At 37.1% G+C, this 26,511-nt stretch overlaps 1 protein-coding gene across 1 annotated transcript in view; it reads left to right on the top strand.

Annotated features, from left to right (window-relative positions):
- Nucleotides 1–6,921: 6,921 nt before the first annotated feature.
- The window catches only part of LOC119776422 (GDNF family receptor alpha-2-like), a 106,478-nt gene continuing 86,888 nt past the window's right edge, over nucleotides 6,922–26,511 (top strand). The window contains exons 1-2 of the mRNA XM_038274813.1: nucleotides 6,922–7,578; nucleotides 8,732–9,076. Of these exons, the coding sequence (XP_038130741.1) occupies nucleotides 7,527–7,578; nucleotides 8,732–9,076 (397 nt within the window). The 5' untranslated portion in view covers nucleotides 6,922–7,526. The remainder of the gene's footprint in view (nucleotides 7,579–8,731; nucleotides 9,077–26,511) is intronic.

Here is a 26,511-nt window from a genome sequence, read left to right on the forward strand (position 1 = left end):
ATCTGGGCACGGACTTAACTATAAAACCGGGTTAGTGACTCACACATTCATAATCCTCGGTCAGATTGACGTGGTCACTAACCTGCATTTCCTTTCTGCAGGGCTTCCTGCCTTAGACGCAGATCCATTTTAGAAGAAAACTATTTTTGAGTAATCCCACTGTCTTTTCTCTTTCCTTGAATCGTGGGACAACTGTTCTTGACAATGTTAACATGTTTCACAGCAACAACAAAACATACAAATGTCTTGAATCATGGAGTGAAGTGAGACAGATGTTCAAATAGAGGGGCAAATAAACCTAGGATGGATAAACTAAGGACATGGCTTCCACACCACTGCCTGCGCCACCGCTATGCTTTTTAATGTGTTTTGGTCAGCATTGGTTTTCCCCTTGAGACTTTATAAAGAATATCTTTCTTTAAATTATTTTTGTTGATTCAGAAACTTCTAGCTTAACAGAGGCAAGTGAGGCCTGCAAAGCTTTTGATGTTTTCTCTCTTCGTTTCCAAGTACACTGGTAGATTGACCATATAGGAAATGTAACTAATGTTTCATGTCTCCTCATTTTTTGGACAATGGCTCTCACTGTAGTTCACTGGAATCACAAAGCCTTTGAAATGGTGGATAAACTGATAGATGTCAATGACTGCTACCTGTCTGTTCTTGGATTTACTTAGATTGCAACATAATGATCTGCTTTTGAGATAAGTTGACAAATGAACCTGGGTGTGACTGATTAAATCTAAACAAAAAAAAATTTTTTTTTTATCACAGATGTAAATTTTTCACAAAGGGCCGGTCATGGTTTTGGATCTGTTTTTGTTTTCTTTTCGAGTTTTCATTGGTTTCCTTTCCATTTTTTGTTATTTTAGTTGTGTTTGGTTAAAACCATTAGTTAAAAAATGCATTTTTGTGGTGACAAAAATTTGTTAGAGAATCTGAGAGATTCAATGTGAAAAAAAGACAATCTACAAAAATTCTTGCTGAGCTCCTCTTCGCTGCCAATGGTCTCTGCTTGCGCGCATGATCAGAGATTAATCTTGAGCCTAATCACGACCACATCATTAATTCTTGTGTACTGCTGCAAATCCTCAACTCTCCTTTCCAGGTCCAAAATCTTCTTATCTCTCTCTTCTATCTGTACACTGTATAATTTCTTCTACAAGCTTTAAAATCCTGTCTTGTTTAACGTTCATGGACGGAACATCTCTTAAGAGAGACTTCAGGGTCTTCTTCAAACCCTCTGATTCTCCATCACATAAATTTAGTCTGGTGCATTAATGAATCCCCAACAACAGACCACTGCTAACTGACTTTTTCTCACTGCTGGCTGTATAGATGGATTCACTTCTTCGTTATCGTTGCCTGCTCTATTACAATTGTTGGCCTCTTGGCCCTTAAAATCTAGGTCCTTAAAATATTGGCCTTAACATCACAATCACTTAAACATAGTGTTTGTGAGAACATGAACAAGAAACGTTTTAGACTCCACAGTTGTCACTCATGCTTTCAAGGTAACAGTTTCCAACTGACTAAGCTCTTATTCAGCCCTCAAGAGCTCTACAGTATGATGCTCCCCTGCTGATCACTTCAGCACAACTTATTGCTCTGAGATTTGACTTATCTGAATCATTATTTCATATCCTGGAAGTTTATAATGATCATGCATATTCATCATAGTAGCCACACTTCTCAGAAACTGCGAGTGATTACTCTCAATAGCAGGAACAATGTGTTCCATATCCAGCTTTGTTATACTTGACTGTCACGTCTAAGAGCCATCTTATTTTGACACAGTTATCTGAAATATAAATGCCATGCAACTGTCTCTCTCTCCACTGCACACTCAGTAGTACGCTTATTAATTCTCTCCGTTCTCAGGCTGTTGTCTTGTTTTCTGTCCCACGTGTCAGTACTGAGCTGGGTAAAAAGGCCTTTGCTTACTCTGCTCCCTTTACATGGAATTTGCTGCAAAATAACATGAAACTTAGTAAATTGGTTCCTTTGAATACTTTTAAGTTGAGAATTAGATGTTTTGAGTTAGACTCCCTCACATGTCAATGTTTTAATTGAAATTTTATTGTAAGTGCATATTTGGCTTTTATGTGTGTGTCTTTTATACATATGTAATGATGTGATGTAATTTTGATGCCTATCTTGGCCAGGTCTCCCTTGCAAAAGAGATTTTTAATCTCAATGGGTATTACCTGGTTAAATAAAGGATAAATAAAATAAAATAAAAAATTGAAGAGCCTGCAAGAAGAGTCATGTAACTTAGTGCATTTGGATTTCCCCAGTGCACTTTTCTAATTGCATGAGTAAAAAAATGCATATGTGTCTTGGAGGGAGAATGGAGCATTTAGATCCACAGAGAGCATGAATTGCGCAAGTCAACAGGAATAAAATGTGACCTTGCATCTGACAAGGAGAAAATATGAGGAGAAAGTGAATCTCTACAACACTACTTTAGAAATAGAAAAGAGGAGTTCAATTCTGCAGCAACTGAACGTTTGACTGTTAGATATGGATCAAAAACAATACAGACAAGAAACACACATCTATAAACTCTAATACTGGACATAGTTTCAATTTGTACAGCATATAGTTTCTTTTCGGATGTCATGTGGTCTTGTTCAATATAATTTTTTGTAAAACTTATCAAACTTACTGACATTTTGTCCAATTTTTTTATGTAAGAGCAACCAACTTTAACATGTGTGTTTTTTTATTTTTTTATTTTATGTGACTGACAAAATAGCTCATAATTTGAAGAATAATAAAAACAATCCTTGGTTTTTAATATTTTTATAATTAAACTACCTTATACTTTGATACTTTTAAACAAAATGCAGGGCAGCCAAGGATTAAAACGCCTTAGTAATTAATATAGATATTTTTTCAGTAATTTATTCTCAGTATAATCTGTTCTGTGAAGACCTCAAGGGTTTGTTGGAGAACATTAAGTGGAGAAGCATCATTTTTAAGACCAGGTAACATATTACACAGTCGATGGATAAAGTTGTGGAGAAATGTAAACCATGGTTAGGGTAGAGTGGTAGGGAGATTCACCAGTTTCTGTTTTTAAATCAGCTTTTTTTCACAATTGCACTACGTTACGTTAGCCTATTACATAACATTGAAATATACACTACAGTATGTGTCAGGAGGAAAATGTTCACTGGGGTACAGTAGAAGTAGTTTTACAAGAAAATATAGTTTGAAAAAATCTCTGCAAATGTTGCTCTATTACTCCCGAGAACTTCCAGCTGACATTTTATCTGGAAATTAATTATATTTGTTGTATTAAAACAAACTCTTAAGAGATTATCAGAGCATTTTATGTACTTCTTCCGAATTCTTGTTGCATTTTTATATTCCTCTGGTAGGTACACACATATCCTTTACAACAGCAGCAGAAAATGTAAATGCAGGATGATTTCTCAACATTTCACGGATATTCATGAGGGCGGGAAGATGCTCTACACAGTGCTCATAATCTAGCGACTTCTAACTCAGGGGACGACTACAAGCCAGGGCCAATATAGGCAGAAGGAGGCTGATGTTGGCATTATAATGGTGAGCTCTTTTCCCTCTTGGACGGGAGCCCGGCTGACAGTCAAACGTCATTATGAGCCAGTGGTCATGCCGTTTGTCACTGTCATGACATCCAAATGGAGACTTTGTTTTCAAGATTTGTAAAGATTTATGACATTCTGGGCAGGATTTAAGCAACCATGTGCAACAAAGTCATTTTGTCTGATTCAAAGCCACACTGAAAAACGGCATATTCAGCTGGTTGTGGGCTTTGCTATTTCCTCTGAGCCAATTTAGGCTCTATGAAATGAGACATTGTATTATCTTTCCTTTTTTCTTTCTATCTACTGATGTGCGGGAACATCGATGGCATATGAAGTATTTTATTTTCATCAGAATGAATTGTGACATTCTCATCATTATTACTGTCTCCACCTTTGAACTCTATGCCTAAAATCATTTGCAAATGTGTTAAAAGGAAAAATCCTAATCTATGCCCAAGGTATGAATACACCAAATGCCCTTGTTACATTCCTTAAATGTAACAACGCCTATTTGATATGGTGGTGATGATCTTGGAATAAGTTTCCTTACATTGTTATTTAGTAGAAAACCCTTTAAACATTTTCAGATTTTTGTGCAAAGCACAATTATTATTATCAACAATTCTATTCAAAATAACCAATTCGGGGCAAGACCTGATCATGAGGAGTTAAAGTCAATAATTTGCTGAAGTGGAAATCAATAACATTGATTAACGCAACCTAATGTTGTGCTAATAAACCAACACAATGGAGTGATGGTTGGAGAGACTGCATAATGAGCAGTTTAATTGACAACAAAGAAAGTACTTGCTGTAATACAGTTTAGCAATCATTTAAGTCACACATTTATCTTTAAGTAATAACAATAGAAAAAAACATAAGTATTTGTGCTGCGGGTGTGCTAAGGCTGATCACCACAAAACAGAGGCAGCCGGTGATGCTACTGTTTAGCATCAGAGGAGCTTTTGCAGCTGAGATAATAGCGAAACAATTTAGAACATTTAGATGGTTTTTGGGACATTCTTTATGCAGTTTAGCGATAGAACATAATGCAAAACACAATCAAAAAAGAACTGCACTTAAGTTATAGGATTTCAGTCAATTTAAATCCATTTATTATTTTAGCAACATGTGTCATCTCATGGCACCTTACAGAGAAAGTTCAATCAGATCATACAAAAAGATTGGGCAGAAGTTTTCTATTACACAAAAGTAAATTGACTCTTTAAAAAAATGACAGCATCAAGCTCAGAGGCGTGTTCTCACTGAATCAGGTAGAATCAGGTTTAAAGCAAAGGGAAAAAAAAAGGAAAAAAAACCCCACTAGAAATAAACAATATGTACACTGCCCAGAAACAACCTCTTAATGTACTCTGTGCTTGTGAAGAGTGGAGGACATCCAACAGGCCAGTCAGCTGCTTGGCTGCAGCTCTATGTCTAAAGTCCTGGCCAACTGTCTGCTCAGACTTGTGCATGCAAGTAGCATTGCAGAGGTTCGGACCGATGCTTCTCCCTCAGGATAGTGGAAACTGCTGCCGATTTGAAAAGAGACACCATCTTATTGAATCTATAATTATCTTACCGGTAAATTATTTTTTAAAATAAGCTAAGGAAGCCAAGTTATGTATTTTTATTTATGTTCACTGGATATCCAAACAGCAGAATAAACTATTTTGGATCCTTGCATTCAAAAAGTCTTTAACTCAGTCAGCGATGCAAAGACTTCCACACATGTGTCCCCCAATTCAGCCAGTTGAAAGCTGCAGGCAAAGAAGAATAATTCTGCTCTACTCATGCTTTCAATACTCTATTTTGGCTGTGACTCTTTCCTCCTGGGAGCTCCCATTAAAAATATTTAATATGCAATGCATTAAGGAATTCAGAGTTTTGCTGTGTGGTTCAGTTCTTTTTTTACTCCTTCCATGGCTGCACTCAACACTACAGTGACCCATTCTTCAATCTTTCACATTACTGCTCATTAATCTTGTCAAATTAGCTCAAACTTTATCAGGTTGGATGTAAAGCCTATGTAAACATACATTTTCAGTTTTTTTAATTAGACCAAGATTATCCAATGCATAAATATGATTCAAACCATTCCATTATATCCCCAACTGTTTGTTTAGGGGAGATGTTCCACTAAATGGTGAATCTTCATCAAAGTGTTGAGTCTTTTGACTGTTCTTTGTTTACCACTAATTATTTCCCTGTTACATCTAAATAGACTAATTAGTAAAAAAGCATGTCTGTGCACAATACTGCCACTTTCACTGTAAGAACAGCTGAAAAAAACAATGCAACTGCTTTAGGCATTTACTTAATCATATTTAGTTGCTTTAACACAATTATTTTATGTATATATATATATATATATATATATATATATATATATATATATATATATATATATATATATATATATATATATATATATATATATATATATATATATATATATATATATATATATATATATATATATATATATATATATATATATATATAAAACTGTAACTGGAGCTTGTAACAAAACTAATTTCCCTCTGGGATTATTAAAGTATTTCTGATTCCGCTTTATGTCCTACCTTGCTAACATGAAACAATTGTGTTAAAGTAACTATATGATTAGGTAAATGCCAAAAGTGATTGGATTAGTTTGTCCAGTGATGAACAGCATTTCTACCACATATTGCATTATGAATTTAGACTTAATAGTATAAATTTGTCTCATCAAACCAGAATACTTTGTTGCATGATGTTTGGTAAGTATGATGGGGATTTAATCTCTGGTTTTCTTCTTGCCTGTCCTTCATAATGACCAGATTTGTGGAGAATTTAACTAAAGAGTTATACTAACTGATTCTCCAAACTGGTGATCTCTAGAGTGAGAGCTACCGTGGGCCTCTGCTTTTCTCACAGACTTGCTCCTTACCCAGCCAGTTAGTTTAGATGGCAGTCTGTTTCTGTGATAAACTCACATGATGGATGGAACAGCGCTCTGTTTAATTTGGAAACCCTTGGACACTTTTTCATAAACTTAGCCTGCGTGTAACTTCTCCAGTACTTTAATATATACAGAGTATTGTATTGGTCTAAAAATCTGAAAAGAAATGTAATATGAAATCAAAGCAGCATTAGATGGGCTGTGTGACTTCACTATGTTTCCACATGCCAAGATTCACCGACACTAGAACCATCCCCTCAGCAGCAAATGTTCAACACTCAGCAGGGTAATATTTGGGTATCTGCGGGAACAGTGTGCGCCTCGCTTTTTCAGTGAGAACGGCTTCCCGCAGCGCCCTCTGCTGGACCCCACACCCCCCTCCCCCCTTTATAAATTGCTCTGGATGCCTCGATAGGCGTGCAGTCAGTGAAAAAGACGCGTTCGCTCCTTCTAGGGGAGCGCACAGCTTTGCAAGCAATCCAGTGGAGCGAGAGAGAGATAGAGGGAAAAAAAAGTCTTCGGGTTGTTGCACTTTCAAATGAGTTCTTTAAACCTCCTCTAATATGCTGGCATAGATAACAGATTTTCGTGTGGCAGTTTTGGAACAGTTTATGGGACTAAGTGCGTAAAAGGGGGCAAGAGAAGCAGCCAGTCTGAGCCCATAATGCGGACACATCAAGTCCGCGGCGCAGCGGACCCTAAGAAGCTGCTTTCATGGATCCACTAACTGATTGATTGGCTCTAATATATTTTTATTTGTTTATCCAGATCTAAGGGAATTCTTTCGACTTCCTCAGTAAGAAGCAAAGGATTTTGGATTTTTATCTTTTTGGGCGTCGAGGATTTTTGTTATTTCTTAGGGGATGCGTATTAGTTTTGGGTTAAATTAGGATATTTATTCTGTTTTTGTCCTCCAAGTAAGACTTTGCCAAGAAACTGTGGAAGGAAATTAAACTTTCAATCGCTGGAGATATTTGTCTAATTGGAGTCTTAATCGTCTCAACATGAAGTCTGGCACACTACGGATGCGCGTCTGTATTTTCCTTGTGCTCATAGGTAAGAAGTGGAACATTATGCTGATATTGTGATATATATCTGTGTGCTTTTATTTCTTCAATGAATAATGAAAGCCTAAGAAATGTAAGGGAATGCTGTTTTGAAATGCGACCACTTTTATTTCGTAGATTTGTTTTATCAGACTAAAGTTAATGTGTTCATTGCATTAATAAAGTTCTAATGGTTAAAGCTGATTGACTTAGTTACATAATGAATTATAGCAAAACATTATCAGAACGAATGTATTCATCAGAAGGTAAATGTAGGCGACTTATCTTGGACATAAAAACCCATACTTTTATGAAAATAAACATGATAATTTCTGTCACAGTGAATCTCATGTGTAGATTCTTAGTAAAATATAAATTTTTTTATCCAGTTAATTTTAATCTAAGTTCACATTCATTTCTTATAAAGACAATATTAATAAACTGAGTATCTACCACCTCCAAAATATTTACAATTTACATAAAAATTGCGTGCGCTGATTACAAAGCTACAAACTGACATATTTTTTTTTCTATTGAACTTTTATATAACATAGCCTTTGCACACATAATCGATACAGCACACCCTTTGCTCTTGGTTGATCAATTCACAATGTCATCACAAGGGGTCTCTCTTGTCATTTCACCAAAGCAGTGTAGACGTTTGCATGTACTGGTGGTTTCGCATCCTGGACATTGTAAAAGTAGCATTCTTTGCTCAGAAGATTAATTGTAAACCTAATTTTCTGCTTATTTGGTTTCAAAATGAGAGAAATTGTTAACCAGACATCAGATCAAGTGATATTTCAACCTTTCTGGGTCTCTTATTATAATTTAAAAGTCTTAGGGAACTATAAAGTCTACAGTTGAGGTAGCAGGGACACTCACCGAAATGAATATCAAAAATCCATTTATTACAGCCATACAGAGCGGAATGTCAAAAGCTATTACGTTCTTTATAATTAGCTTTTTTTTTTTGCTTATTACAAAAATATAATCTCAAACTTGATTAAATGTATACAGAAGTGGTTGCATTTTATTTTAAAAGAAAATCAGTTAGGGAGGTGATAATAGACCCTGTATCTTGACATGCGATTTAAGTATGATCATAATTCTTGAATTATCAAATGCACAAACGTATGTAATTGTATGTTCCTTCGTTCTAGGTTCGTTGGAAGGTTCCTCTGCTTTCATAGCGCCCATGGCCAACATATCTCTAGGATTTCCAAGCACCAGGTCTGCACGTGAGGCCCAGTCACAGTGGGTAGACTGCATCCAGGCCAGTGAATTGTGCACCAACGATCCTCACTGCAGCCCCTGGTATCGGGTGATGCGCCAGTGCCTCGTGGGCAAGGAGAAGGATGCCATGCTGGATAACAACCGAGACTGCAAGACTGCGGTGGAAGTTCTGCATAAAAGTTCCCTGTATTACTGCCGTTGCAAAAGGGCTATGAAGAACGAGCTGCAGTGCCTACAGAACTACTGGACCATTCACATGGGACTCAATGAAGGTAGGGAGCAGATAATAATAGATGCCTTAAAAAACATGTAATGGTAATTATAGTGCGATTCCAACATTGTCTAAAACTAGCTCTTGCTTAAAAGACTAAATCCTTTACCTTTCACCTCATTGCCTGCATCCTCCTGTCTGTGTGACTTATCATCATATATTTACAGATGCAGTGAATGGCTTTAAATGAGCCCAACAGTAAAGTACAAATAACATGCCTACAAAAGACAGGCGTGATGCTGCAGTAAATTATCTGGGAATATACATGCATAATGCACATCAGACAAATTGACAAGTCATTTATAATGAGCATATTTTTGTATCTGAGCAGTAGTCTCAGACTCACATCCTCAAGGGCCAGTGTCCTGCAACTTTTAGATGTGTCCCTTACCTCACACACTGAAAGAAAATGTTTGAACTGCCTCACTGGAATGCAATAAAGCCCTACAGATATCTGCTAATAAAGGTGTAGTAAAGTGACCAGGTTTGTTAAAGTAGAGAGACATCTAAATGTTGAAGGACAACGACCCTTGAGGCCTGCATTTGGAGACCACTGCACTAAAACATCTCCTCAACATCATTTTGGGTTTTGAGGAAGTAAAGCATGATGTACTCTCTTATGTCCTCTTATAGAGCTACCAAGAGGCCATCCAATGAAAGAAAAAAAAACACATGCTTTTCCACTTTCCTCTGGTTCAAATGGAGGTGTAATGGGATTACATTAGGCGGGCTTGTTATTGTTTTTCACCTAAAGTGTTCCATTTTACCTTGTAATTAGGTTAGGGCTGTAGAGGAACGTGGTCCTTATGTGTCCACTTAACCAGTACAGAGGATTGCATCCTTCAAACATTGTAAACCTTCTGTTTTTTTGTGTGTGTTTTTTTTTTTTTATCCCTGCCATTTATTTAAGAGAACGTGGCAGCTGGAACATGTAATACTGCAGATATGCAGATGTTTTTGTATTTATATCTTGATGGATGACCTATTGCCTATTAAGTTCCTTTAATCTATGCAGTTACTGCAAATTTGCTGGCTGCACATCTTTGATGAGAAGTTCCACTTCCTCCCAAAGATACTCTATTCTATTAAGTTCTGATAGCCATGAAGACCAGTTGTTACAAGTTTATAATAGCCTAAGCTCTGTGTAATGATTCAGTGGAGTAAGTCATCACAAGATGGTGGGTCTGTGCACATAAAGAGATGAACATGGTCAGCTGCATTACTGAAGCTGTGGTGTTACCTGTTGTGTCTTGACGATACTCAGTCAGTTCTAAAACAACCTATTGTTTTATATTTATAGATGGTGTCCTGGCCACCGAGATTTTAGAATGTTCATTTGTGCTCTGTTGCCTTTCTGTCATCTCAAATCAATTTACCCATTCTCCCTTGACCTCTGAGTCATTTCCTAACACATAACTGTCACTCACTGGATATTTTCTCTTTTTTGAACCAACCTCTGTCATAGATCAGAGGTTTTCAAAAGTCCAATGCATCTGGTATGAGTAACCCTGGCATATTCATGTCCCTTAAACACTCTCTCTTCCTCATGCCGATTTGGTTTGAACTGCATCTCAGCATCTCACCTCAAATTACATTGCGTCGTTGCTATGTACTTGGTGGATTTGGTATAGGTGTTAACATATTGAAGTAGCTCATAAAGTGGCCAGCAAATCTATATCCAGACACAGAGACCTAAAACTTGCAGATGTAGAAGAGACCCTAATACAAGAGTGGCATTTATGTAATGTGTGTATGCGTGTGGTCTGAATGTCTGTGATTGGTATCAAGTCATGCTGTCAATTTGGATGACACAATGCACTCAGCTGTTTTGACACAAGGGGTAATGGTTGAAATGTCGCAGACCCCCTGAGTGTTCTGGACTCATGTTTGCTGATCCGTGAAATGATTCACCAGGCTGATTGCTCATAGCACCAGTTACACTTCGCAAAGCAAAGAGAGTGACATGGATGCTCCGCGGGCCTTCTGTCTTTCATATCTTCCCCTTCATTTCTTACTCTTAGTAATGACCAGTAAGTTCTTCCTTCAAACTCTCTTATCCCTTCCTTTAACATGGATGGCAGTAGTTGGAGCATATGATTGTGTTGTGAAAAGCTCCAAATCTGTCAAGCAACTTTAGGTACTACACATTCTTTTTTTAGGGGAATTCCTCTGCACTGCCCTGCTTTAGTCTTTAGTGATAACACCCACTTAACACTATACTGTAAAATAAGCAGGTTTGGGTTGGTGGACGTTTTTTTCAAACCTACAGCAAATAATTAATGTTTGCAGAACCTTGTAAATAGTATTTACTCAATTCAATACATTTACATTAAAAATTTCTTTATTAATCCCAAAAAAGAAATTAACTCGCAAAGAAAATGGTTTAGATTTAGTTGGGATACAAGACCTTAATTCTGAAACAAGTGGTGCTTAAAGCAGATTTAAATCAGTTTAAAGCTCTTTGTAGTTGTGATTTCTGTAAAACAAAACAATGAAATTAAGAACTGTGGGTGTTTTTATGACCCGTCTCAAAGTTTAGACATATGAACCAACTAGAATGATATTAAGTTTTGTTTACACCTGATCTTATCTTGTCAACTTGTGTGTTGTAATCCTTGTTGGACAGCTCATCCTAACAGATTTTGAAATGTGTTTGAAGTTAGCACTTAAAATGGGAACACAGTTACTTCCGCTTCTGGCTAAAAAAACACAAGCAAGCATAAGTTCCAATGAACTCTTATTGCTTTGCCCTGTGGAAATTAATTTCTTCAGAGCACCCAGCTCCACAGTACTTTAATTACTGGAACATTTTAAATCATAAGAATATTAGCAAAAAGTTAATTTCTTTTAGTTATTTAGTGTTAAAGGAAAACTCATATTTCTTAAGTTGTTCCACACTGAGTGATATCTTTCAGGCATTTATTTCTATTAATTGTGATGGTTGTGTCATAGAGCTAATGAAAATTAGAGTTTAGTTTGGAAAACCAATGAAAGAACAAATTTAACAATGGAATGCATTTATATGGAAATGTCATGGCTTTCAAAAATCATCCTGACTTGTCAGTTGTTCAGCTGAAAGACACAGAACCCAGCTCCAGAGATTCAGTAGCCGCTATAATGTTCTTTGTGTTACAACACTCTTGAACCAGAGTGGAGGCACTGTTAAAAGCCTGGTACACAAACTAGTTGGCAGCCATACAATGCCTTATTAATATAAGATGGATAAGGTTTATAAGATAAAAGTATATAAGATAAAAGTAAAAGTGGATCCTCTGCCGGATTTTTAAGACAGAGGATCCACTTTTTTTAGGTAAAGCGTGAAGTTAACAGCTCCACAAATTCATGTGCCTGAATTATATGGTGTAAAAAATGTCAAATTTAAAGCGCACATCCTTATTATAGATCTCATAATAATAACCCATGCATCCCTCAGATAAAGTCACTACTTCAGAAATTAGACTTTAATTAAGCAAGATATGTTTTAGCATTTTACTTTGCTAGATCTTATTCATGATGTTTACAGCCCGGTCTTCAGTTTGGAGGGTTTTTTTTTTTAATCAACTCACTACAGTACAGTTTAGATAAGACAAAATTTATAATCTAGCTATGCTTCACAGACCAATTTTACCTCTGAAACAATGGAAAAAGCAATTATTCTATGGCAATGTTCATAATAAAAGTTACAAACATGAAAAAATGATAAAAAGGCAATCTTTGAATTTATAGGATTTCATAATGATTCCCTTATAATGCTGATAAGAGTGTTATAATAAAGTAAAACATTTTCCTTCTCATATTATTTTCCTGACATTATTCAAAATCTTAAATGAATTATAAAGCATGACTTTCTCAGATTTACTTTAATCCAGCTTACTTACACTGTTGATTTTAAGCACATCCTCATACAGAGAAAATAATGATGTGTGAAGAGCAGAGTTCTTGTCTCTGTTAGATTTAATTTGACGCCAAAAGAAAACATGGGATGGGGTAAAGCTCATCCATTAAACCTTTTTGTTACATAAACTGCGTGACATGTGATTCTCACTGCTCTTTCGGTCTGATAACTGAAAATGTCACACATATTTAAAGGCAATTTCAAGTCTGCTTAATGTCTTAAAAGTCAAGTAGCACCACATTTAGTGCAAAGTGCCCTGGTGGAAAGGCTCTTGAGCTTCACATGACATTCATACTTTAACAGCGGACAAAGTTGCTGGATATTTAAGGTCTGATATACGTTCTTTAGCAAATTTGACACTATAGAATATGTTAAAACCCTAAGTCACTACTGAGATTACTTTCTCCTAAGTCTCCACCTGGCCTCAGCAGACTCAACCCACCCAGGTTTGTTATCTCTAAGCCTATATTATTTCACTGTTTTCATCTTCGGTCCCCATCCTCTTCAACAGGCAGGTGAACAATATAGCAGCTGACATCGTACATTAACCTTCTGTCTCCTCAATTCTCCTGTCCGATTAACCATTGGAATACTGTTCAGTAATTTTTATTGACCATTACAGTTGACTTGGATGGTGTTTAAATTTTGACTATAGGTAACCTTTAAAATACCTCATATTCTATTCTATAGAACACAGACATATGACATATGACAGTTCACACCAAAGATTGCTTTCAGGAGGTAGATGACTGAGAAAGTGCTGACTAGGAGTTTACTGAAGTATAAATATATTTTATTTGCAAGCCTAAAGCAAGAAAAGAAATAACCTAATAGCTGAAATATATAGGCAAAATATACAAAATTTAAAAAATCAACAATCCTTCTTTCAAACATCAAAACCCCTTTAAATTTTATTTCAGCTGGCCTGTAATGTTTGGGATGGAAGGATGCTAAACTTAGCTCCTAAACCTATGATTTCCTTGGGACACCAGCCTTCTCTCTTTTATGAGGAAGCTGCTGGTTACATTTTTGGATCTTGCATAAAGCTTAACCTTTCTAACTTTTTTTTAGCAGCAGTTCTGAGACACCACCTTCCTCTAAGCGATGAGTGTGAGGTGAGATGCATTTTTTTGTTATTGATGACCTTTTTAATCATACTAGAAAAGCAGGTGCTAGTACAGCCAAACAGGAACAGATGGAGCTACTATGATGAGAAAAAGCAAAGCATAAAGTTAGAGGTTAATCCAACAAATTCTGCAGAATGGGAGAATAGAGATAGAACAAAGCAGTATGATGAAAAGTGGTCTCTACGTCTTCCAGTAGTCTCAGCCTGTAGCATCATAATTTTACAGATCAGCTTAGGATAACCCAAACCCCTCTAAGTAAAAGCTTTATCAGCCCTATCAGATGTTTTATCTCCTCTTTTGATATTACTCTTGATATGGCTTGATGGATATGTTTTCACCAAATTTGGTTCTGATGATCCCTCCTCCTGTGGGACTACCTTTTGACAAAGTGATAAAAAGTGACTCCTGGACAATTTGGAAGTGGTCTAATATTATTCAGTCAATCAGCTAATGAAGGTCTGAACATAATCAAAGATGATGCTCAGGGACAATTTCACTAGCATTTAGAGGATTTTGATGACTTGCTAATTTGCTTTTGGTTAATACATTCACAAAATCCTCTTTAGCGCCTTTTAGATACACAGTAGTCTGGTAAAACATATTTTCAACTTCAGAACAATACAATATACTTCACTACATGGGAATAACGAGGAGTCCCTCACCATAATTTATTTTAAAATAACTTAAAATAGTTGTTTCATCTAATAACACCTTTGGAGTTGGGGAAGACCAATTTTTACATTACCAACAACTGAAATTCATTATTTAAATTTTAATATTATCACTAATAAACTGAAATCTCCTGAATTATTAGAATAAATAATTAGAATTACAAACCCAAGAAACTGATATCTAAATTATGTAAATCAAGCTCTAAGTCAGGCACTACAACCCTTCCAGTAACCACATGGGAAAATTACCTCCACCTCTCTCCCCCACCCCGACTTCTAAAATTAAATCTGGAATAATGTATTTTCCATGACCAGCAAAGCAAATTCACTACTAATTCAATATAAAACAATACACAGAGCTCATATCAACCAAAGAAAAGTGTTTAAAATGGGACTCACAGTTAAATGCACAATGCACTATGGGTGACACTGATGATTACAGGTGCTGGTCATAAAATTAGAATATCATGAAAAAGTAGATTGATTTCAGTAATTCCATTTAAAAAGTGAAACTTGTATATTATATTCATACATTACATACAAACTCATATATTTCAGATGTTTATTTTGTTTAATTTTGATGATTACAAATGACAACAAATGAAAATCTCAAATTCATCATATCAGAAAATTAGAATATTACTGAAGACCAATAAAAACAAAGGATTTATAGAAATGTTGGCCAACTGAAAAGTATGAACATGAAAAGTATGAGCATGTACAGCACTCAGTATTTAGTTGGGCCTCCTTTGGCCTGTATTACTGCAGCAATGCGGCGTGGCATGGAGTCGATCAGTCTGTGGCACTGCTCAGGTGTTATGATAGCCCAGGTTGCTCTAATAGTGGCTTTTAGCTCTTCTGAATTGTTGGGTCTGGTGTATTGCATCTTCTTCTTCACAATACCCCATAGATTTTCTATGGGGTTAAGGTCAGGAGAGTTTGCTGGCCAATTAAGAACAGGGATACCATGGTCCTTCAACCAGGTACTGGTAGCTTTGGCACTGTGTGCAGGTGCCAAGTCCTGTTGGAAAATGAAATCTGCATCTCCAAAAAGTTGGTCAGCTGCAGGAAGCATGAAGTGCTCTAAAACTTCCTGGTATGTGGCTGTGTTGACCCTGGACCTCAGAAAACACAATGGACCAACACCAGCAGATGACATGGCACCCCAAACCATCACTGACTGTGGAAACTTTACACTGGACTTCAAGCAACGTGGATGAAGTGCCTCTCTTCTTTTCCTCCAGACTCTGGGACCTTGATTTCCAAAGGAAATGCAAAATTTACTTTCATCAGAGAACATGACTTTGGACCACTCACCAGCAGTCCAGTCCTGTTTCTCTTTAGCCCAGGCAAGATGCTTCTGACGCTGTCTGTGGTTCAAGAGTGGCTTGACACAAGGAATGCGACAGCAGAAACCCATGTCTTTCATACGTCTGTGTGTGGTGGTTCTTGAAGCACTCACTCCAGCTGCAGTCCACTCTTTGTGAATCTCCCCCACATTTTTGAATGGGTTTTGTTTCACAATCCTCTCCAGGGTGCGGTTATCTCTCTTGCTTGTACACTTTTTTCGACCACATCTTTTCCTTCCCTTCGCCTCTCTATTAATGTGCTTGGACACTGAGCTCTGTGAACAGCCAGCCTCTTTAGCGATGACCTTTTGTGTCTTGCCCTCCTTGTGCAAGGTGTCGATGGTCGTCTTTTGGACAACTGTCAAGTCAGCAGTCTTCCCCATGATTGTGTAGCCTATAGAACTAGACTGAAAGACCATTTAAAGGCTTTTGCAGGTGGTTTGAGTTAATTAGCTGATTAGAGTGTGGCACCAGGGGCCATCAATTTTGAACCTTTTCACAATATTCTAATTTTCTGATATGATGAATTTGAGATTTTCATTTGTTGTCATTTGTAATCATCAAAATTAAACCAAATAAACATCTGAAATATATGAGTTTGTATGTAATGTATGAATATAATATACAAGTTTCACTTTTTAAATGGAATTACTGAAATCAATCTACTTTTTCATGATATTCTAATTTTATGACCAGCACCTGTACTTTCATGCCACATGAACTGGTTCGGCTGTTCATTTTATTTGTGCAACTTAAGAAGTCTCTCTTATTTGAAACTGCAGAATCCCTCCATCAGCATCCCTCTGATGGCATCACCAGTGGTGTTGATGGCGGTTATATTGATCCTGGATGTGCTTGTGAAACAGAAGGCTTTTTAAAAAATTGTATATTTCATTTTTTTTTATTATTATGGAAGTGATGATAATGGTCACGCGATTATTATTGTTATCATTATTCCCAATGAGACCTATAAACCCCTGCATAAATTTATGACTCCACACCACCACCACACATGACTGCTTGATAATGCTGCGCCAATTTTAATGCATCATATAAGTATGTACATATACAAATCTAAGGTATCTTTTTTTAAAGGAACTAAAAGAGAAACAGCAAAAAACAGATTGGGCCAACTTTTAATTGTCTCTCACAGTTTTAGTTATCAACAAATATATAATATATATAATATCAACATATATAGATGTAAAAAATAAATTAATAGAAATCAATCCAGAAGTGTGGGGATCCTGAGGGCTGCCCTGTTTAATGCTCAGAATTCACGTTGACTAGTGGATCCAACCATCGTTGATATTATTATTATTATTATTATTATTATTATTATTATTATTATTATTATTATTATTATTATTATTATTATTATTAATAATAACACTTTGCAATTATGTTTGAACAAACAATTTTTCATACTGATTTTCCTTTAGATTTATTAATGATTTTATTAATATGCATTTTTATTATTTTTGCTATCGCTTTATTTCTGTGTTATATCCTTTATTATATTATAATTTATATGCACATAAGTTGGTTTCTTGTTCTTGACTCTTGGGGCCGGATTTATCAAGATCCAATTTTGCGTGCAGTAATTTGCGCTCGCAAACTGGAATTTTGCGCGAGGGGCTGAACCACGGTTTGCGGGTGATTTAACAAGAGCGATTGCGTAACTGGTGGCAGGTGCAAAACTGTTTGAGACGCCCTATTTAAATGATGGGTTTGTGCGTTTTGTGGTTTGCGGCAAAGTAGTTTGTAGTTTGTGCAAACTAGTGCATTAAGAAATTTTAATCTTACAGTGACACCCCCACCCCCTCCAAAAAAAAAAAAAAATATATATATATATATATATATATATTATATATATAAACTTTGGCAACCTTTATTCCCTAAGGTGGTATGTGGCTGAATTTCTACTTCACCGCAGTAAAAACAAAAAAAACAAACAAAAAAAAAACAGGTGTTTTGTATCGGCCTGTAGAAAAATGCACATACCAAATGGCTCACAATGGGACTGTGGATGAGATGACTGCGCGTACGCATCCCCGCAGCATTGGCATGTTGCTCCACAGGCGCAGAGGTCGGGGTTCTCCGGTAGGGCGTCAGGGCGACATGGCATTTAGAACGTCGGACAGCACTTCTGAAAAACGAGATTGGGAGATCCCAGATGCAGAAAAGTGCAATGTTGCAAGGAGTTTTGTGATATCTGGTATTGCTTGGGTCCTCCTTGTGGCTGGCTCCAAATCCATTCGGAGTTCCCTCAACAGCTCCAAAATGGCAATGCTGGATAAACGATATGTTTTGATGATCGTTTCCTCGTTCATTCCAAAAATATTCACACGGAGTGAAAAAATGCGTTCTCTGCGTCTCCTTGCTGCATTTCGATGTCTCCTTCTTGCGACAATAACCGCTGCCATGTGTGCGCAATTACGCATACAGACCATTTGCACCTTCTTTTGAAACGTGTTAAATATAGAGTCAGATACCTTTAGCAAAATTGCTTTCAGGTTTGATAAATCAATTTGCGAGTGCTACATTAATATATTTACATGTTCTCCTCCCACAAGACACACTTTTGCGTGTAAATATTGAATATTCATTGCAGAAAAAGTACTAAATGGATAAGAGGCGCTATTTAGCACGTTTTAAAGACCAAATCCTTTAAGCACGCTGTTGATAGATCAGTTTGTACATTTTTTAGCGTGCGCAGTGAAATAGCTCACGTTTTTATACACGCAAACCTTTGATAGATCCGGCCCTCGGTGTTTATTCTTTATTTTTATTTTGGTAAGTGCATCCACATTTGCCTACAGTTTCATTACTACTCTACTATTCTATAAACTTTTTTTACCTGTTCCCTTCTTTCCCCTCCCTCCTTTTGCGCCTCTCTTCTGTTGTGTAAGGTTTAATTAATTTCTTTAATTTGTCATTGTTTTTTTATAAATACAATGTCAAGAACAGATGGGAAATGAGGAGAAAAATGGTTACTCCTGCCTGACTTCTATCTGTTAGTCCTAAAATATTCACTAAAGAGGCCTTTACTGCAGTCATCAAATCATTAATGTTGATGACCTGCTAATTTTTTTTAACAGAAAGTGTCAGCTAATTTCAGCGTGCCACTGCCTCCATTCTTGATGGATCATGAGTGATTTCTGCCCTGACTAGGCTGGGGTATATGAGCTCTATATGGTTGGCTGAATCCAAGAAATAATTAGTAAGAGAGACATTGGCTTTTAGATGCAGATATATTGTATTTTAAGCTGCATTTCATTTTCTGCTGTGACCTAGGTCTCTTGTGAGTATCACCTTGTAGGTTTGTAGTAGAATTGTTAATTTAAACAATAAACTCTCCACCTCAAACACCCCAATTTTATAGCTTGCTTTGCATTGAAAACTGGGATTTCTAACTAGGAATTGACTATCTTAAATGAAGGACCTTTCAGAACAGTTTAATTAGCTGAGGAAAACTCTGATTCCCAGAATAAAAAGCAATAAACCTTCTGTACTTGTAGAAATATCTACAGATAAAATATTATTGAGTTGAAATTTTTTTTTTTTCTCAATTGTTGCTGAGGTCAGCACAGTAAAGTTCTCCCATTGAGAATACCTCTGCATTATACTCACTGCCTGGCCTCTTATGGCAAAGATACATAAAATGTATATGTCGAAAATGTTCTTTTTTAGTTTATCAGGAATGAGAAAGGTGTAATGGAGACAGTGAAGGAAAGTGACATGAAACATAAGAAGAGGAGGCAGTTGAATGATAAGGAGGGATCGAAATGTTAGACAGATGCACAGAAAGAAAGTAAGAATAAAAAGGCCAAAAAAAAGAAGCACTGGGGAAAATGATGGTAAAAGGTGAGGTGGGGTTGCAAAAGTGTGTAGTATTCCTTGGTGAAACCATCATTACTATGAGCAATGGTAGCAGTCACCGGTCATTACCTTAGCCATCCACTGACATAAGCAGAACATTTATCCAGCCTGCCCCTGCATGTCAGGGCAGACAGGCTCAGTAGGGGGAACAGGCTCCTGCATGCTGAATATGTCCTCCCTTATTTTCCCTCTTCCTGAAACCCATCTGGCACACACAATGAAAATATATCATAATTGGAAGAAGAGAGATGTCAATACCCTCTTGACAAGATCAATAGGATCATTCAAGCCATTCCCCATCATGTCCTTTTCATACCTGCTGCTGTCCCCTTTATCCTTCAACCCCAAATTGCGAAAAGGAATCGGTGAAATATTATGACAAAGCCCCATGCTGTCTACCCCCGTAAATCTGTCTAATGATTTCCTATAACGTAAGGTGAACTTCCCAGGAAGACACCCATTCAATACGCAGCTGGTGCGGAGTGTGACGGTGCAGCTAAAATGAGGGCTGGGTAGTGTGGTTTTAGATTAGCCTTTTAGAGTGGAGTGAGTTCTCAGGCAGTCTATCAGAGGTGAGAAGAAGCGACAGACCATTCTGCTCACAGAATACGGCAATGATGTGGGCATTAAGGCTCACTCCTGGCAAAAAGTGCACAGGGGGCTAAATGAATGTGCATTTCCAAAGTCAACCAGCGGGCCGGTGGTCTTTCTCTCTGTATTGCTCTTTACAACTCTCTCAGTACTGATTTATAGCTTCTCTATCAGGTAATTCTAAATATAAGTAAGATAATCTATTCATCCTGTGGTAAAGCAGTCTATTTGTAGGCACATTTGATTAAACATTTTTTTTTGTTTTTGCTCAAAATGATGTATTTCATTTCTGTTCAATTTTATCATGCTGCTATTCAATAAATACTCTTTCTAAGTATGTCTATGTGCTGTACAGTTAAGGACTAATGCTTGGATTGGGCACCTTTGCTTTGTACTACTGCATCACTGCATTGGGATCTAGCTCTATTAAGGTGGAAAGAAAGACTAGATTGCTTCAGCTCTGTGCATTGTTGAGTCTGGTATCTATTGCCTTCTTCATGATAATACTTAATAGCATATCTATAGCAACATTAAAACAGGTATTGATACTTGTGGTAGTATGGTCAGAGTTCTGCTCACGGTCGGGTACCCGAGGGTACCCCATGAATACCCATATAAAACGTACATCTACAGGTAAAAAAAACTCCTGATATTATTTCAGGAGTGCAGGCACAGGTACTGTACAGGTGCTGGTCATAAAATTAGAATATCATGAAAAAGTAGATTGATTTCAGTAATTCCATTTAAAAAGTGAAACTTGTATATTATATTCATACATTACATACAAACTCATATATTTCAGATGTTTATTTTGTTTAATTTTGATGATTACAAATGACAACAAATGAAAATCTCAAATTCATCATATCAGAAAATTAGAATATTACTGAAGACCAATAAAAACAAAGGATTTATAGAAATGTTGGCCAACTGAAAAGTATGAACATGAAAAGTATGAGCATGTACAGCACTCAGTATTTAGTTGGGCCTCCTTTGGCCTGTATTACTGCAGCAATGCGGCGTGGCATGGAGTCGATCAGTCTGTGGCACTGCTCAGGTGTTATGATAGCCCAGGTTGCTCTAATAGTGGCTTTTAGCTCTTCTGAATTGTTGGGTCTGGTGTATTGCATCTTCTTCTTCACAATACCCCATAGATTTTCTATGGGGTTAAGGTCAGGAGAGTTTGCTGGCCAATTAAGAACAGGGATACCATGGTCCTTCAACCAGGTACTGGTAGCTTTGGCACTGTGTGCAGGTGCCAAGTCCTGTTGGAAAATGAAATCTGCATCTCCAAAAAGTTGGTCAGCTGCAGGAAGCATGAAGTGCTCTAAAACTTCCTGGTATGTGGCTGCGTTGACCCTGGACCTCAGAAAACACAATGGACCAACACCAGCAGATGACATGGCACCCCAAACCATCACTGACTGTGGAAACTTTACACTGGACTTCAAGCAACGTGGATGAAGTGCCTCTCTTCTTTTCCTCCAGACTCTGGGACCTTGATTTCCAAAGGAAATGCAAAATTTACTTTCATCAGAGAACATGACTTTGGACCACTCACCAGCAGTCCAGTCCTGTTTCTCTTTAGCCCAGGCAAGACGCTTCTGACGCTGTCTGTGGTTCAAGAGTGGCTTGACACAAGGAATGCGACAGCAGAAACCCATGTCTTTCATACGTCTGTGTGTGGTGGTTCTTGAAGCACTCACACCAGCTGCAGTCCACTCTTTGTGAATCTCCCCCACATTTTTGAAGGGGTTTTGTTTCACAATCCTCTCCAGGGTGCGGTTATCTCTCTTGCTTGTACACTTTTTTCGACCACATCTTTTCCTTCCCTTCGCCTCTCTATTAATGTGCTTGGACACTGAGCTCTGTGAACAGCCAGCCTCTTTAGCGATGACCTTTTGTGTCTTGCCCTCCTTGTGCAAGGTGTCGATGGTCGTCTTTTGGACAACTGTCAAGTCAGCAGTCTTCCCCATGATTGTGTAGCCTATAGAACTAGACTGAAAGACCATTTAAAGGCTTTTGCAGGTGGTTTGAGTTAATTAGCTGATTAGAGTGTGGCACCAGGGGCCATCAATTTTGAACCTTTTCACAATATTCTAATTTTCTGATATGATGAATTTGAGATTTTCATTTGTTGTCATTTGTAATCATCAAAATTAAACAAAATAAACATCTGAAATATATGAGTTTGTATGTAATGTATGAATATAATATACAAGTTTCACTTTTTAAATGGAATTACTGAAATCAATCTACTTTTTCATGATATTCTAATTTTATGACCAGCACCTGTATATATGAACAAAAGATAAACCCTAATACTTCGTCAAATTTCCACCTCCTAATCTGTGAGTCCACAGGATGTGCGGCAATATTCTTTTCTGTCTCTATTATTATAAACGGCTGCTTGGACACTTTGTGATTATGGGTCCAGTCCCACTTTATTATTTACAGGTCCCTGCGGTCCCGGCCGGGTTTTAAATGGGGATTAATTGCAGGTAACCGGTCGGTTCTTGGTTCTGAACTCTACGGGTGCGGACAGTTATAGTTTTGTAAAATCAGACCAGTACAGGACTCTGTGGTCGGGCACCAAGTCCTGTTAAAAAAAAATATTATCTCTATGAAGGTTTTTAGTAGCCTGACATAGTCCTACTCAATTCTAGTCAGAATATGAGTCTGATACTGCTCCATAGAGCTGTGATTATGGGGCGTGTTTTGAACTGACAAGGAAAAAAAATGCCTCTGCACTCAATTGGATAGACCTACAACCAATAAGAGCAACGGAGTGCGTGACGTATGTTAAGCCAGGCATAGTTGTTGTCAACAAAAATCAAAGCGTGAAGTTGCGCGCCTAGAATAAGAAGATGAGCCGTGATCGGGTTTCTCTTTTCCTCTTTTAAAATTAATTTGCTGTCGATATCTTCTAGAACAGACCTAATAGCAGAATCTACTCACCTCAACTCTCCGGCGGCAGCCATTGTTGTTGTCGCCCAAGCGCGCTTTGGTCACGTGGTTGATTACGTTACTGTTGATCATCTGTCCATCATCGTATAAAGCCCGCCCTGACAATTTGATTGGATCGCCAGAGGGTGGGCGATCATACTCGCCCTACTATGGAGCAGAGCCAGACCGAACTTCCCGACCTCAAACCTTGTGGGCGGGACTGAGTTCGGAATGGCACCCAGGCTAGGTTTTTAGCCCAGGAAAACATGAAGTACTCTAAAATGTCTTTACAAATAGCTGTGGTGTCTTTGGAATTTATATAAGACAATGGAACTATACAGGCACATAGCAGGACTCTCAAAATTGTCAGCCACAGAAAAACTACATTGGACTTCAAGGTTTTTGTACACCTTAATTCTTTCTCCAGACTCCAGTAGATTAATTGTTAATTCAATGAGAAATAACTTTTTTTTTCTTATGCAATCCTTCTGAAATTGAGTTTAGATTCTTGTCCAATCATTTTTTGGATAAAAGAATAGAGCTAATTCAGACCCCTTTTTTTCTTGCCATGAATTGCACGAGAATTCGACCCATGTGTATACTGTTCATGTGGATTTAGCATTAGCTGAATGACCAGTTTCTCAGTTGTTCCTTTACCGTTGTTTCTTGTTCTGCTATGCAACGGGGAAAAAGGTTTTATAAGCTGCAACACTTACTATCTGCAGGTGAGCTCCTGATTATTGGAAATGTCCCTTTTGGTAGATTGCTTATAGCAAGGTGGGCTAATGTCAGCACCCTCTCTGTGTTGAAATCAGTAGGGGCCAATATCCAAAACCGCACTTTGTGGAGAGTGAGCCTTTGCAGGCTTTTGAGGTATGCACACCCCACATGAATGAAACAATCACACAGTCCACATTTTAATTGAAGTTAAATACCACCACACTTTATAACATGAAGAAGTCAGACATGATGAAGACTCCCTTAAATTCAGCAGTAGTTTCTTTTTTCTTTTCTCTCCTCTGGGCCTAGATATGACGCTTTTAACAGTTTTTTGCTTCACACAAGTAAACAACAGTTTTAGCCATGATAGATCTTTGAGTGGGTTTTCTTTAGGCAATGACTTCAACTACTAATTTGTCTAAGCTCTTGAATGGGCTTAACATTACAACAGTTTCAAGGCTTCTGTGGGCTGTGCATCTTGTCCCTCCTTTATACATACTTTCTATAAGTATGTATGGGGACAGTTCTTTTTGAACAGCCGGCTTCATTAGTAATGACCTTTAGTTTCTTACCATCCCGGTGGAGGATGTCAAGGATTGTCTGCTGGACAAGGGTCAAGTCAACAGCCTTCCCCATGTTTCTTTAGACTATAATGTCATAACTTTTATACATTTAATCACTTTTTTACTGGTCCTATGTGATATCCATTATTTTTTTTCTGAAACTGAATTTTTGATTTTCAATAGTTTGAAGCCATAACCATCAATGTTATATGAAAAACACTTTGAAATAATACTAATAAGTTATTTTGTGGAATAAAGCTTAATGTGAGTTTTACTTTTTGAATTATATTACTAAAAATAATGAAAATGTATATGTTCTTATTTCTGAGTTGTGCCTGTGCAAGAATTTCCAATAATTTATAATGTAGATATATAATCCGTGAAAGTACAGCAATTGGCTATACCAATCAACTGGACACTTTTCAGAAAATCAAATTTCCATCTAATTTAGGTAAAGCAAGTGTGGGGATCTTAATATTTATATACAGCCAAAGGTAAAGGCAGGAAATTTCAAAACTCATTTCTAGCTGTGTTTGCCCATCATGCCATGGTGGAGCGGAGTTGTGACTTGAAATATTATTCTGAGCTAATCCAATATTCTATTTGTAAGGTTTGAAATTGAGTTTAAAATGTCAATAACCCTTCAAAAGCTGAGCCGTTACCTGCATTTATGCCCTCGGCTGTGTTTTGTTAAGCACAATTTGAAAGAAAAAAAGATACATTTGAAGTGTCGTACTTCATTATCTCGGTTTTGTGAAAATGGTCACATAAAAGGAAAAAGTGAAGGGTAGGCATTAATATGAAGGATGTGCCAGAAGACATATTCATACCAAACCATCAAAATGCAGGTTACTCTCAGATACATCAGCCACAAGCTGCTCTAAAGATGTGCACATGTGATTTTACTGCATTGTGTTAAAAGTAAAAATAGTCAATTGGTAGATGAAACTATTTTTTTAAACTCTCTATTTAATAAAAATGCCTGCATACAGCTAATAGTTTCCAAAAGCAAACCAATGTTTTTGCTTTTATTTTCAGGAGGTTTAATTAATGTTAACTTTACTGATCTTTGTGAAAATGTATATTGGGCTTCTAGAGATCTCCCAGAACGATAGCACAGACAAAAACTAGGAGAACAATCACATCACTGGAGTTCCTAAACCATGGTTCAGGTTTACAAGGTTGTAATCAGAATCAGAATTACTTTATTAATCCCTTGTGGGAAAATCTTTTCTTGCAGTGCAACCGTTTACAGAAGAGAAAATAAGATTATAAGTACAAATGAGATATAAGAATAAAATAAGATAAGGATAAGAATCAAATAAGATAAGGATCACAATATATATATATATATATATATATATATATATATATATATATATATATATATATATATATATATATATATATATATATATATATATATATACACTCACCTGCCACTTTATTAGGTACCCCATGCTAGTAACGGGTTGGACCCCCTTTTGCCTTCAGAACTGCCTCAATTCTTCGTGGAATAGATTCAACAAGGTGCTGGAAGCATTCCTCAGGGAGTTTGGTCCATATTGACATGATGGCATCACACAGTTGCCGCAGATTTGTCGGCTGCACATCCATGATGCGAATCTCCCGTTCCACCACATCCCAAAGATGCTCTATTGGATTGAGATCTGGTGACTGTTGAGGCCATTT

The sequence above is a fragment of the Cyprinodon tularosa genome, unplaced genomic scaffold (assembly GCF_016077235.1).
Source record: "Cyprinodon tularosa strain WSP-4 unplaced genomic scaffold, ASM1607723v1 ctg1206, whole genome shotgun sequence".
Taxonomy (NCBI): domain Eukaryota; kingdom Metazoa; phylum Chordata; class Actinopteri; order Cyprinodontiformes; family Cyprinodontidae; genus Cyprinodon; species Cyprinodon tularosa.